At 33.2% G+C, this 16,047-nt stretch overlaps 1 protein-coding gene across 3 annotated transcripts in view; it reads left to right on the forward strand.

Moving 5' to 3' along the window:
• Positions 1-16,047, forward strand: part of LOC143067426 (run domain Beclin-1-interacting and cysteine-rich domain-containing protein-like) — a 37,678-nt gene that overhangs the window by 6,461 nt on the left and 15,170 nt on the right. Inside the window, exons 4-10 of one of the 3 annotated variants that reach the window (XM_076240685.1) lie at positions 949-1,055; positions 2,633-2,798; positions 3,270-3,764; positions 4,252-4,382; positions 13,701-13,874; positions 14,338-14,380; positions 15,278-15,337. In XM_076240685.1, the coding sequence (XP_076096800.1) occupies positions 949-1,055; positions 2,633-2,798; positions 3,270-3,764; positions 4,252-4,382; positions 13,701-13,874; positions 14,338-14,380; positions 15,278-15,337 (1,176 nt within the window). The remainder of the gene's footprint in view (positions 1-948; positions 1,056-2,632; positions 2,799-3,269; positions 3,765-4,251; positions 4,383-13,700; positions 13,875-14,337; positions 14,381-15,277; positions 15,338-16,047) is intronic. The other 2 variants (XM_076240686.1, XM_076240687.1) reach the window with 2 other exon arrangements.

Below are 16,047 nucleotides of genomic sequence, written 5' to 3' on the forward strand. Positions count from 1 at the left end.
TTTCATGCCCCATTTATGGGCATTATGTTTTCTGGTCTGTCAGTCCGTCCTGCTTCAGGTTAAAGTTTATGGTCGAGGTAGTTTTTGATGAAGTTGAAATCCAATCAACTTGAAACTTAGTACACATGTGTTCCTTATGATATATATATGATCTTTCTAATTTTACTGCCAAATCAAAGATTTTACCCAATTTTCACGGTCCATTGAACATAGAAAATGATTGTACGGATGGGAAATCCATGTACTTATAAATGACACATTCTTGTTTGAAGAAAAAAAATATGTCATAACGATAATGGAACAAAGCAGGCTGGGTTATTGGGGCTGCTTTTATGGTAATTCAAGTAACCTTTTATTCACCTTCTTCCACCTCAGAGCTATCAGCTCTTTGATTGATTATGGGCCCAGTTTTCAAGTTGGTCCAAATCGTGGTCCAAAATTAAACTTTGTTTGATATCAACAAAAATTGAATCCTTGGGGTTCTTTGATATGCTGAATCTAAACATGTATTTAGAATTTTGATTACACATGTAGGCCCAATTTTCAAGTTGGTCCAAATCGAGGTCCAAAATTAAACTTTGTTTGATTTCAAGTAAAATTGAATATATGGGGTTCTTTGATATACGCTGAATCTAACCATGTATTTAGATTTTTGATATTTGGGCCCGGTTATCAAATTGGTCCACATTGAGGTCTAAAGGGTCTAAAATTGAACTTTATTTGATTTCATCAAAAATTGAATTCTTGGGGTTCTTTGATATGCTGAATCTAACCATGTATTTAGATTTTGGATATTGGACCATAATAGGTAAATGTCCAATTTGTGTCCATACTTGCCCCAACTGTTCACTGTTGGAACTCTGCGGTCGTATAAAGCTGCGCCCTGCAGAGCATCTGGTTACCTGTTATTTTATGCTTTTTCACCTAGTTTTACTCTGTTGATTTCAGATTACAGTTTCTTGAATACTAAAGAGTACTTCCATTCTATGTGCCTATGTCTACAAGCAGTAGAACAGAACAAAGTTACCCTTTTGGCAGAACTAGATGTCAATCTTGTATGTTTTCTTCTTCAATATGTATTTTTGTCCATCTGGGGATCAGTTGGATATATATCGACTTTACTAAATATGTGTAGTTGTATAATATATAAATATTACAGTCATTTCTTATAATTTAATTCTTAATTCCATTTTAAACCGGAGTAAATCATGAAAAAACGTTGATGACGTCACGGTCACATGACAAAATTATGTCTATGAGCTGATAATCAAAACAATGTCAGCCAATCAGAAGACGTGTTACATCCAAAATTAAATTATTCGATTGCTGTAAATTGGGTTATTTTGGTTGTAGTTTTATTTTCGTTTATTTGGTGCCTCCAATGAAAGTGCAAAAATTAAACACACCAAAAATAAAGCAAACACTAAATATTGAAACATCATAATCGAGGACGGGTGTGACGATATCGTAATGTTAATAGTTGGGGGAAATATCTTATCTTATTATATGGGACAATATCCCTAATGCGCCTCAGAATGAGGAACTCAAAAGTCATGTGTAAACAAAAAATCTCTGTGTAGTGATATTGGACATGTTTCTATTTTTTACAAATGACTGAGCTTAACCATGTATGTTGATTAAGAAAGTAGGGGAACATGGAATAAATATGTTAAGACTATGGAGCTAATAATTGTGTTCAAAGTATTAAATTTTCAAAGAACTTATTGTGTCAAAAAAAAGGATTTTTTACCACGATGGAGCTGCATCACAAAAGGATATTCGGGGTTTGCTGATTTACAGAAAAAATAATCTCACTTCATACCCCGAAAATTTAACCACATATGTAAAAATGTCTCAGCTTCAAAACAAGCCATCATACATATAGTTAACGATATGAACTGAGCACCAGAAGAAAATATTACCATTATCGCCTATGGAGAAACTAATGTGCATCTTGACCCATATCTTCCGTATATTTCCTATTATTCTACATATAGCCAAATCTGAAAATAAATACTGACTCTATATAATTTTTATTTAATTGTCAATTTTGTGAAATTGTTAAGAAAATACTTATGTCATAAATATGCCAGGCTACTTCTGATTAGACACCGTTGTTGGTAATTAGAATATTAAAACTCTATGTTATCATTTTTCTTCTTTTAATTAGCATGTACTGCCTGAGGCATAAGGATTAAAATTTAAATTCTTGATCGATTATCATAAAATGCAGTTGCAATAGAGATAATGATTAAAATTTATTTCCTGATTTTTTGGTAAAAAATAAATAATGTTTTAAAATCACTTTCTTTTTAACATTCAACCCATCGATAAGGAATTATTTGCAATTGCATTTGTATCTGATTCCTTCATTTAGTTAACTTTGTTGTGTTTCTAGTTTGAGGATGTCATTGATATTTTGTCAATAAACATTAACGGTTAAATAAAGGCAAATGAAATATGAATGAGCTTGCACACTTCTATTGTTCCAAAAATAAACACATCAATTAGGCAAAGCACCAAAATTACACACACCAAAATAAAACACATGCCTTTTGAGTGAAAACCGCCAAAATATCCCAATGCCAAAATTTCCCAATTTACGGTATATGTTTTCTTTATTTTAAAACAGTTAAGTGGAAGAAGAAAACCTGATGGGAAGAGAAGTGAGTCAATGCCAGTTATGAGAAGGGGTTCTAGTCACCATGAGGCTTTGGCACTCGCACCACGTTTTGCTTCTCCAAGACAGGAGAGTGTTCTTTCCTTGTCAGATGAGCATGCTATACCTGTCAATGTTGGTATGCAATTCAGTTTTATAATTCAAACATTTTACTGATTAAATAAATTAGAGAATGAAAATCAAGGGTCTGAAAACCTATTTTACTGCCATGACTTTTTAACAAAAAATTGACTGAAAGTAGATTCCTTATTTTGGTAAGTTTTTGAAATTTTGAAGTTTTGATGCTGTAATTGCGTATTATGGTTCAACAGCTGAGTTATAATAGTTGGAAACAAATTTAAGAAATGATTTCAAAATAGCCTACAAAAAATATTAGTAAGCTGCAATTTATATTTATTTCATACATATTTATGTCATAAAAAGATATTTTTTCTTTTCTTTTTTTTTTCAATTGACCGACCCCGACTTTTTCATATTCAAAATCCATAAAACAACAAATTAAAAACAGTGCCTAAATAGTCACATGTTTTTTCTCTTTGTTAAAATTATTTATTTTGTTATTTGAATATTTTTCAATATACACTTATAGGTAGTGCCTCTCCAGTAGAAGCAAAGATGTTGGCAAGAGATGCTTTAAGAACTGTTTTACGAAAATCTGGTTCTGATTCTCCAACTGATTCTCCAGAAGCAGGATTTAGTTTCTATGACAACCAAACAGAAGATCCACTGTCTCATGTTTCAATGACAGAACATAAGGCAGATTCTAAAGAAAGTTCATCTGAAGTACAAACTAAAGAAAAATTGCAAAGCAAATCAACACTGTCCTCTGTTAAAAAGTCTTTGACCCCTGACCCTATGGGAAGTTCTGAAAAAACTTACAGTGGTAGACCAGAAGAAATTTTCTCTGATTCAGAAACATTGACTGAAGAAAAAAGGAATGTTGTTATGAGAACTACAAAAGGAACAAAGAAAGGTCACAAAAGGTCAAGGTCAGATATGACATGGCTCAATGCAATAACAAAACCACAAAGAACTACGAGAAAACATAGTGAAGATATTGTAGGAGCACCAGAAATGGATTCAGGTATTTATTGTATATAAAAATCTTAATAATTTATTCTTTCTCAGGGAGCAGATCCATGGTTTAGGGAAAGAGGAAGTAATTGTGAACAATGGAATGAATAATGCAGACTGAGAGGGGAAAAAATATTTGGAAGATTTTTTAAAGCTAAATTATTGTTCAATTTGATTGGAGAAATAATAGATACAAAACCATATCATAAAGTAATCTATTAAAGAACCTATCATGACCTTCTTACATCATAGATGTTCATCACACATTGAGCTTTTTTTATTTGGGATACCTATTATGAGACTTCTTTATAGAATAAGTACATGATAAAGCATGACTGTTATGATAGATGAAACGGAATGATTGGCATGAATTGTATCACACGGATATTTTAGCAGTGATTGAAGTCAAAACATGGCATTTCCCTATCAAAGATTTCATAGTTGTAGATATTTTTTGAACCTAGAAATTATATGGTATTTATGAATTCTAATTATAGAAATATATTTAGGAACAGATGTAAACTCCCCAACCTCACCAGAAGGATACATGGGTAAACCAGCTCAAGGGCAGTCACTCATCCATTATCTCTCAACTCAGGACTTCCATACTTGTGCCAATCTAGATAAAGTAAGTTGGAATACAAAAGATAATACTTTAAAACAATGAATTAGATGAACTGTTTGGCCCAGCTTTACTTTTTATATAATTACTAAATATAAACATTGCATGTATCTTTGGAATTATTCTTTGGAAAAAGTCTAAAATGTTCTTTGAAAAATGTTTAAAATAAAAATCCTAAAATAGAATAATAAAAAATACTAGTTATGATATAGATAAAATCTTAAAATTATTCTTATAGATCTTTTTAACAAAAAAGTAAACTAATTGGAAAATTCTCAAATTAAATTATTTTTAACAACCTCACATATTCTGCCAGTATGGACATGTGAATCTATATTCAGGAAGATTTTTGTCTAGCCTTTGACCTTTGTCGAAAAAGCGAGACAATTGTGATCATACATTCCATTGTTGTTGGTGTCGTCAACAAAAATTCACTATTTGTTTTAAGGTTTTTGAAATTAAAATAACTTTCTTAAACTATCCTGGATTTCTATCAAAATTGGACAGACGGTTGTTTCTGATCATAAGATAGTATCCATAAATAAATTTTGTAAAAAAAAAATCCTGTTTATTCATATTTTACTTATAGATGGACTTAGTTTTTCTGCCAGTTAACATAATATTCACTATGATTAAAGTTTTTAAATTTTTAATAACTTTCTATGGTCAAGGAACAGTAAAAAGGGCTATGTCACAGATTTTGCTTAAATTTTGCATACAACATTAGCTCGGTGAACTTCAACCAAAATTGAAAAAAATAATGCATTTATCCTTTTATTATCTGATTATTACAGATTAAATTCTTTTAATATGGGTGAATATTTGCATAGAAAGCACATAAAATTGATGAAAAAACATATATAATTTGTCTTAAAATTGCCAAATCTCTAATTCTACTCCATAGATTTTTCTGACAAAACTATGTTGATGACACATAAATTTCTTTTTTAATGATAAAAAATAATCATATGGTTACCGACTTCATTTTTTGTCTAATATTCAATTTGTTAGCTTGTTGGTTATAAAAAACATATAAAAAATCAACGTTTTACGACCTGCAATGCGGCCATGTTATGATTATTTCGACGTTTTATTGGATTTTTTCACAAAGAACACAACTTTGAATGATGTTTATCGTAAAAAAGAAGTCTGTGACCCTATCTTTATGTTGCATCATTATAATGGATTTTTAAAGCAATTGCTTTTATGCTATCGCGTATGGCCATCTTTGTGACCCAGATCAGAGACTCCGCCCATATCAAGCCATAGTATTTTGTTAAACAGGCTCCTGGTCTGTCATTCTTTAACACCTATGTATGTTTTCTAATGCAATACATAGCTTGAAACTTTAAAAAAACGTTAGTGGATTTAAGAAGTTTCAGAATATGTTCTTGTAGATGTATTTTTGTATTTAAAGGGTCAACCGTTTGACTATCAAATAACATAGAAGTCCGAGTGAAAAAAAGTACATTTTTATAACTGCGATTCCGTTTTCTGCCGTTCGTACGATGTTTCAACAAAATATGGATTCATTTCAGTTGTTGATTTAGTATTGAAAATTTAACTGAATTATCTCCTATTAAATACGGTTTTATATGTTTAATTTGTGTTTCTTTAAGAGGTCAGGTGCTCTTGTTCATTCATAAAATTATCGTTCATTCATACATTTATCGTAAAATCAAAATCACTACACAGGTTAATGCGTAGTGTCAAATGATTACCTGTAATCTAAAAATAGACAAACTTTGTTTGCGCAAATAATTTAGCGGAACGAAACCCTTGTTGAAAACACATAACAATAAGTTCGTTTTCCTTTTCTGTCAAACTCCGTAATATTTATCGATCACCTTACTAATGAAATGGACCCGTCCAAACGTAGTAGATGCCAAGTCGGTCCAGATGAAGAAATATTTCAATTTGGAATTTTCTAGTTACATAGATTGACAAAAAGTACGTCTTTTTAAATATCATGATCAAAACTGGGAATGCATAACAAATGTCAGATGAAACCATTATCTTCGTCTTTTCAGTGAACAAGTCTACTACGTTTGTTGACACTCGACGGTCCACCGTGTTAGCAATTTTATTTCACATGTTTTCGAAATATTGAAGATCATTTTTCGCAATATTTCCTGAAAATTGATAAATGTCAAAGCAACGTAGAGCTGTTTGTTCTTGTTCGTATAATAAAATTGAGAATGGAAATGGGGAATGTGTCAAAGAGACAACAACCCGACCATAGAAAAACATACAACAGCAGAAGGTCACCAACAGGTCTTCAATGCAGCGAAAAATTCCTGCACCCGGAGGCGTCCTTCAACTGGCCCTAAACAATACATCAGTGATAACGATTTAATGTCATGTTTGTCTGTGATGACCCCCCCCCCCCTTTTCGGGATTGCATGAGAATTATAGTTATCTCGTACCCACATGCACTTGTTTCTATCCATAGGAAGGTCGGCTATCCATATAAAACTATTTTGGATAGAAACAAGTGCCTTTGTTCGTACCGCATCAGAAGGACATACATGTATATCAACTGAGCAATAATGTTTGGAACTTAGTTTTAAAAATGATGACAAAGTACCATTATGAAAATATTTTTATTAAGCTGAAATATATATTTATTCTTTACATGTTCATGATGTTTATGTCTTGTAAGATATTTTATTTCTTTCCCGTTTTTTATGCAGTTAAGCTGCATTATGCGAGCACCCTAGATTTGTGTTCTACCCAATAAATCCTGAAATACTTGCCATTGTTATTATCTAGCTTGCTACTATGTTATTTATAACTAATTGAACACTTTTTTAATACTTTTTATTCTGGATTACAAAAAAAATGACCAGAAAAACCTTAAATGATCGTCGATTTATCCAAAAGTTTTAAAGTTACACATAGGAAGTAGTACATATTAAGAATCCTTGTGTAGTTCATTATGACTTGTGCTTTTAGCTAAGATGTCAAAGAACAATTGTATGAAATATTTAATCGCCGAAAATCTCTTAAGACAAGTAGTTTAGATTTCCCAAATGACAAAAGTCGTAGGAATATTGTTTGTCATCAATACGTAGTACAACTACGTCAGTAGTCTATTATATAATAAGTTCAACTGTTCATGCTGTTGGCGGCAATTTCAAATTAGAAAAAGAAATTTTCGTAGCTTTTCAATTTGGAGGCAGGTGTGCAAATTAGCACTTTTGCAAGCGGAATTTCGACTAGGATAGTTGGTTTCTAGCTACGCCCGACGTAGTCACTTTACATTTGAAAGAAAATAAGAAATTACTTTGCAAACCTTTTCACCATGTTCACCAAAGTCTCCAATTAAACGAGCTAAAAACTTATTTTTATCATTATTATTCATGACGGAGATGTTCATTTTGTTCTACCGCTAGCTTTATACAGAAAATCGCCGACAAATATTGTATAAATTCGAGTAAAATGGTATCTGATTGACAAAATCAACATTGTAAACACATAACAATGCGAACTCCGAAACAGCGGTTACGTCCTCTTTACTACGCTACGTTGATAGTTTTAGCGAAGCAACGTCACCACTGTTTCGGAGTTTGATAACAATGGCGGCCGTGAAGACAAAATTTTACAAAATCGGATCCGATTCCGGAAGCGGATAAGGGTAATTCCGGGTTTAACGATCATTTACAAAATAAATCCAAGGGGCAGGTGGAAAAATACATCTATGCATGGTAAATGAATATAAACACTAGTATTGTAAACCAAAAGATATATGTAAAAGAAAGAAAAAGCAGAAAAATATTTTATTCAGAAACTCAAAATTACTTTTTGACAAATTTTAATTTAAAAATCCAATACAACGTGACAGCTGGGAACAGTATATCTAACAATATACATGTTCATGGTCACAGTCTAAATTTTCTTTATAAATGATAAATGATGATAATGCATGCGAGGTGCTTTTTAAAGTGTAAAGTTTACTGCAATTTCGAGGGGTTATTTGTTTTTTCTCAATTTTGAAGGGGAAATTAAAGTAGCTAAAAGTTTCATTCTTTATTTTCACTAATAATGCAACTATATTATATATATACCTTAATGTAAGTAAATCATATGATTATATATATAGGTGGCATTCTTTGGACCACTCTACCCCCTCCTGTTTGATAACTTGGAAACGGTCGAGCTCCCCACCCCTAAACCATATGAGGGGGCAGATCCAGGATTTTAGGTTAGGAGGGGCGCAAACTTAAATTTTTGCTGAGCAGAGCAAGGCTAAAAAAAAAATTGAGGTAAAATTCTCGGAATATTCTTTATTAAGCTGAGAACAACCCATGCTTTGCAAATTTAAGGGGGGTGCAAGCCCGCAACCCTCCCCCGTCTGAATCCGCCCCTGCATATATTCAAATATAGGACAATATAATAAATAAAAAATGAAATATAGGGGGAGTCCCTGGAGTTACCCCACCCCCTCCTGTTTGAGAACTAGGAAACGGTCGAGATCCACACCCCTTAACCATATATATTCATGTTTGTGACAATATGAAAAATCAAATGAAATATAGGAAGAGTTGCTAGGGGTCACCCCACCCCTCCTGTTTTAGAATTTAAAAATGGTCGAGATCCCCATCCCTAAACCATATATATTCATGTATGGGACAATATAACAAATCAGATGAAAGATAGGGGGAGTCCCTGAGCTCACTGTTCACCCTCCTGTTTGAGAACTTGGAAATGGTCAAGATCCTCACCCCTAAACCATATATACCGGTACTCATGTATGGGACAATATAACAAATCAAATGAAATATAGGGGAAGTCCCTGTGGTCATCCCAACTCTCCTGTTTGAGAACTTGGAAACGGTGGAGATCCCCACACCAAAACAATATATATTCATGTATGGATCAATATAACTAATTAAATGAAATATAGGGGGAGTCCCTTGGGTCACCCTACCCCTTCTGTTTGAGAACTTGGAAACCAATGAGATCCCCACCCCTAAACCATATACATTCATGTATGGCACAATATAACAAATAAAATGAAATGTAGGGGAAGTTCCTAGGGTCACCCTACCCCTAGTGGCGGATCCAGAAATTTTTATAAGTGGGACCGACTTACTGACCTAAGAGGGGCCCGCTCCAGTCACGCTTCAGTGATTCCCTATATAAGCAACCAAATTTTTTCAAAAAATGGGGGGGGGGGAGGCTGGGCCCCCTGCCCCCCTAAATCCTCTGCCTACCCCTACCTGTTTGAGAACTTGAAAACCGTTGAGATCCCCACCCCTAAATTATATATATTCATATGTATGGGACAAAATAACAAATCATTTACATTTACTATGGGCAGGTCAGTCAGACCTCACCTTTGAGCCCTGTTGTAGTGAACATTTGTCTAATTCGTGTCTCATAACTTTTGTACTATAGAACACAAACTCAGTTCTCTTTCCAGGGAAACCAGTCCATTCATACTATTACATGTTCATACTAAGTCAAATTGAACTTCTAGCAGTCAAATAAAACCAAGGTTAACTACCAAGTAGAACAACTGCAATCATTGGGAACTTGTACCACTGCAGACTCACCATAAAAAATATACATTGATACCGTATATGCATTGCTTTTGAAACCTTGATAACATATAAATTATTTGATAAACATGAATGTACTATATATAAATGTTTAATGTTGAGGCAACATTGCCACAGTTTTCATAATTACGGTTGCCTTGGTTTTTGGTTAACTGCCTTCAGCGCTTACAGCGCTTTGATTAACATTTGCGTCTGGAAAGTTGAAATGTTTTAACTTAATCATTTGTGTTAATGGTTAAATACAAATACAAATACAAATATTTTATTTGCACAAACACAATTACAATAATTGGCAATGGCCCATACAACTGGTATACAAATAGTAATAATGCATAGAATAGCAATAGGCATATTTAGAACAATATCATCGAACGATATCAATATCATCAACAGTAAATGATAAATATAAATTAATAATGAAAATTGTTAAAATTAAATCAATAAAGGAAGTTATTGCCCAGTTACAAACACTACCAGGGGATAATCCATGATGATTTCTTTTTGAGTTATATGTTTCAGCACATGTATATTTGACCCCAACTTTAGCCTGGTAAACGTGTTGTCTCCTTGTGAAATATAAAACATATTAAAAATGACTTTCTGCTAAAGTCTTTTATTTATATAAAGTTAAAACCTTCTTACTTCTAACTAGACAACACTCATGTCAGGTTTAATTATTATATATATGTGGATGAAAAATAAAAGTCCCCAAACATTAACATGACAGCAATTGCTTTTACAGCCTTTAAGGCTTTGATTTAAGAAAAATCTATTGAGTAGAATTAGATTTAGTGATTTTAAGACAAATTTTAGAAGGTATTATGCCGATTTTATATGCTTTCTATACAAATGTTCACCAAATTTTGTAAAAATTCAATCAGTAATATTTTTATGATAAATTTGAGATAATTGCATTATTTTTAGCTCACCTGGCTTTTCTCATCACTTGGCGTCCGTCGTCGTCCGTCGTCGTTGTCCTGCGTTAACTTTTACAAAAATCTTCTCCTCTGAAATTACTGGGCCAAATTTAACCAGACTTGGCCACAATCATCATTGGGGTATCTAGTTTAAAAAATGTGTCCGGTGACCCGGCCAACTAACCAAGATGGCCGCCACGCCTAAAAATAGAACATAGGGGTAAAATGCAGTTTTTGGCTTATAACTCAAAAGCCGAAGCATTTAGAGAAAAATCTGACATGGGTTAAATTGTCTATTAGGTCAAGATCTATTTGCCCTGATATTTTCACATGGATCGGATAACCTGTTGTTAGGTTGCTGCCCCTGAATTGGTAATTTTAAGGAAATTTTGCCGTTTTTTGTTATTATCTTGAATATTATTATAGATTAGAGATAAACTGTAAACAGCAATAATGTTCAGCAAAACAAGATCTACAAATAAGTTTTCATGACCAAAATAGTCAATTGACCCCTTAAGGAGTTATTGCCCTTTATAGTTAATTAGGGCCCCGCCAAAGGCGGGTCGCCCTATAGTGATCAGTCTGTCCGTCCGTCCGTCCGTCCGTCCGTCCGTCCGTCCGTCTGTAACACTTTGTGTCCGCTCCATATCTAGAGAACCATTATGATTTCATACTTTATACTTGACATGTATATGAACCAACACCAGAGGGTGTGTCATAATTTATGAACGACTGCCTAGGGCAAAGTTCAAGGTCAAAAACTTTGGTTTCAGTTGACAACCCCATGTCCTGTGGTGAAGAGCGTGTCCGCTTTATATCTTGAGAACCGTTATGATTTCAAAGTTTATACTTGACATGTATATGAACCAACACCAGAGGGTGTGTCATAATTTATGAACGACTGCCTAGGGCAAAGTTCAAGGTCAAAAACTTTGGTTTCAGTTGACAACCCTGTGTCCTGTGGTGAAGATCGTGTCCGCTCTATATCTTGAGAACCGTTATGATTTCAAAGTTTATACTTGACATGTTTATAAACCAACACCAAAGGGTGTGTCATAATTTATTTACAACTTCCTAGGTCAAAGGTCAAGGTCAAAAACTTTGATTTCAGTTGACAAACCCATGTCCTATGGTAAAGATAAATTTTTTAATGCACATTATTCACAGCGGGGCCCACAGAGATGGCTCCCATCTCAATGATATCTAGTTTTTAGCATTTTTCATAAATTTTTGTAAATTTTTAGAAAATATTTTCCACTGTATTTACTGGGCCAAGTTCATTATAGATTGAGATAATTGTATCAACAAGAATGTTCAGTAAAGTAAGATCTACAAACACATCACCATCACCAAAACACAATTATGTCATGAATTTATCTGTGTCCATTGTTTAATATGCACATAAACCAAGGTGAGCGACACAGGCTCTTGAGAGCCTCTAGTTCGTAAATCTTAGTAATATTTACAAAAATCTTCTCCTCTGAAACTACTGGGCCAAATTAATCCAGACTTGGCCACAATCATCATTGGGGTATCTAGTTTAAAAAATGTGTCCGGTGACCCGGCCAACTAACCAAGATGGCCACCACGCCTAAAAATAGAACATAGGGGTAAAATGCAGTTTTTGGCTTATAACTTAAAAACCAAAGCATTTAGAGCAAATCTGACATGGGTAAAATTGTTCATCAGGTCAAAATCTATCTGCCCTGAAATTTTCAGATGAATCGGACAACCTGTTGTTGGGTTGCTGCCCCTGAATTGGTAATTTTAAGGACATTTTACTGTTTTTGGTTATTATCTTGAATATTATTATAGATAGAGATAAACTGTAAACAGCAATAATGTTCAGCAAAGTAAGATTTACAAATAAGTCAACATGACCGAAATGGTCAGTTGACCCCTTTAGGAGTTATTGCCCTTTATAGTCAATTTTTTACCATTTTTCGTAAATTTTTAGTTATCTTTTACAAAAATCTTCTCCTCTGAAACTACTAGGCCAAATTAATCCAGACTTGGCCACAATCATCATTGGGGTATTTAGTTTAAAAAATGTGTCCGGTGACCCGGCCAACTAACCAAGATGGCCGCCACGCCTAAAAATAGAACATAGGGGTAAAATGCAGTTTTTGGCTTATAACTCAAAAACCAAAGCATTTAGAGCAAATCTGACATGGGTAAAAAGATTTATCGGGTCAAGATCTATCTGCCCTGAAATTTTCAAATGAATCAGACAACCTGTTGTTGGGTTGCTGCCCCTGAATTGGTAATTTTAAGGAAATTTTGCTGTTTTTGGTTATTATCTTGAATATTATTATAGATAGAGATAAACTGTAAACAGCAATAATGTACAACAAAGTAAGACCTAAAAGGAAGTCAACATGACCAAAATGGTCAATTGACCCCTAAGGAGTTATTGCCCTTTATATAGTCATTTTTTTAACAATTTTCACAAAATTTGTAAAATTTTACTAACATTTTCCACTGTAACTACTGGGTCAAGTTCATTATAGATAGAGATAATTGTAAGCAGCAAGAATGTTTAGTAAAGTAAGATCTACAAACACATCACCATCACCAAACCACAATTTTGTCTTGAATCCATCTGTGTCCTTTGTTTAGTATTCACATAGACCAAGGTGAGCGACACAGGCTCTTTAGAGCCTCTAGTTCTGTATGTTACTTAATTATGTATTAAAATCGTTTTCTTCCAGCTAACATTTAATACAATCTAGTTAAAGTTCCCAAAACATCTATTAGCTTCCTAAAGTAATCAAGACGCTGGGTTCCCCGGAACCCTTACAAATTTTTTAAGCTATAAAGGGCCCCAAAAATGTATATTTTAGGAAAACGCTCACTTCAGTATATCAGAAGCATTGATTGCAGCCATAGAACAAATGAAATGGAATCATATTATTTCACCACATCAGAATCGGGAAAACGAGGAAGAGGATTCAGACGAGGAAATACAAGAGCTAAAACAAAGAATAAGGATAAGGAAAAGAGAAAGATTAAAAGAGGTAAACACTTCATAGATATTTTCATACTGCCTTAAAATTGATTTAAAAATTTCTAGTTTCTTTGTGAATTATCTTTATTCCAAGGTGCCTTGAATTTGTAAAGAATGGAAATAATTAAAAAAAAGTGTATTTTATTCTGTAATTTGAAGTTAAATTTGTTTTTGATTTTTGATAAAACATGCAATTATTAAATATGATTGTGAAGAGAAAACAATCAAAGAGGGACATACCATATTCAAATATTCAGACTTTTGATTTTTTTTTTTTTCAAAATAATTCATAAGAATTCAAAATATTAAATGTGTTTAATATTACAATTGAACAGTTCTATTTGAAAAATAAAGCTTGAAAAAAAATCTTGGATAAAAGAAGTCTTTGAATATAAAGAAAGTAAAAGTGTATGAATTACATTGATTTTTCTATGCTGTGAATATATAGTTTCAAGCTCTTTTATTTTTTACAGAAAGCTCGTGGATTACCAGCTTTCAGTGATGGTGTTACTGACAGTAAGTTTAGATTTGAAACATGTCAAATTGTACCTAATCCTTACTGTTGTTATCTACTTATTTGTTATTTGTTTCAATTTAAATCCTTTGATGGCTAATGTGTTATAACAGCTATAAAAAAGCTTTTCTTAACACCATACTAATTATATCCAGGAAGTCTGCAGTATGTTTTTTTTTCATGAATGTCATCAGCTGGCATTTGTCTTCTTTTGACAGTCTGTCACAATTTCAAATTCAAAATTAACAAAAATGAGGCTATCATGATTAATTTTCAGCCAGTGATGAACCGACCAGAAGTAAATTAGTATTTTGCATTAAATTAACATTTCTTTAAAGGCTATAAACATGTTTGAAGAAAGTAAGAGAAATCAGTAACCAAAATGTCATGAAGGGCTGACTTTTAATAGGAGCAAGTGCTCAAACTATTATAATTTATATTTCACTGTGGTATTTTTAACTCCATCCCAAGTTGTGAAAGACATAGGGATACATAGTCTTTTAAAACTATATTAGGTGAGCATAATGTTTGTTTAATGTACATGGCAATCTGGAAGGGTTAACTTATTTAAGCCTCGTTTCATGTGTGATACATGTATTGATACCTTTATCTTCAAGACTTTCATCATAAAAATTGATCAAAATCAGTATAGCAGGCTAGACAGTCCATGTGGACACTTGTGATGTTATTATCATTGAGAGCTAATTTCTGTTTATTGTGCTAGCTACAGAAGATCAAATGTGCTTGGAATGCAACTCCTGACTATTTAGCTCTTTATGTAGATAGAAATGAGGGATAATTAATGTTGTTTCCATATTTTATTTCTGTTGTTGAAAATTGTGCTTTATAGCTTTGTATTATCATTTTTATTGTGTGCTTAATTGTTGTGATTATATTAGCAGCTACTAGTCACAGTACATCACCAACATTCAGCTCCCCTATAGATTCTGAAAACTCAGGTGAGTTAATTGGACAGCTCAAAATACTAATCATCCCTCCCTTCCCCCAATAGATGCTGAAAAATCAACAGAGGGGGATTGAGGGGAGCAAGGGGGCCCCGGGAGCAGGGGCCCCAGGCCCCCTATTTTAGAAAACAATTTGGTTGATTATATGGGGAATCACTGAAGCATGATGGGAGTGGGCCAACCTGATCAACACCAACCCTAAGATACTGTGTTAGTATGGTGGTAGATTTTGCTCAGATTGCGACCATTCAGCTCCACAATTAGAATTCTCAAAATTTTAGCAGTCACTAAAGAATTATTCTTAGGAAGCCAAGCCCTTAAAATACTGAAATATAAGCAAAGCTGAAGCCTGCCTCTGATCGGGGTGTTTTCTTGCTGTGATTGAAGACCCTTTGATTGCCTTGGACTGTTTGACACATTATACTTTTTCATTCTCAATTTTATTAGAAAATCGGATAATTATATTTTTTCTCCTTATTGTATCTGAGAACATTTTTATGAAAATTCTTTTCATGTGTATTGTTACTACATCTGCATTCAAGTGAGAATTATATCAATAATAAGCCCACCCAAACTATCCACTATTGACCAAATGATGTAGATAAAAGCTTATTTCACAAACATTTGAAGATTTGTTTAATACTATATTTTTTTAAATAGCATTGTCTGACAACTTTTAAATTATTTAACAATGATGTCTCCAA

Source organism: Mytilus galloprovincialis, chromosome 3 (genome assembly GCF_965363235.1).
Source record: "Mytilus galloprovincialis chromosome 3, xbMytGall1.hap1.1, whole genome shotgun sequence".
Classification (NCBI taxonomy): Eukaryota; Metazoa; Mollusca; class Bivalvia; order Mytilida; family Mytilidae; genus Mytilus; species Mytilus galloprovincialis.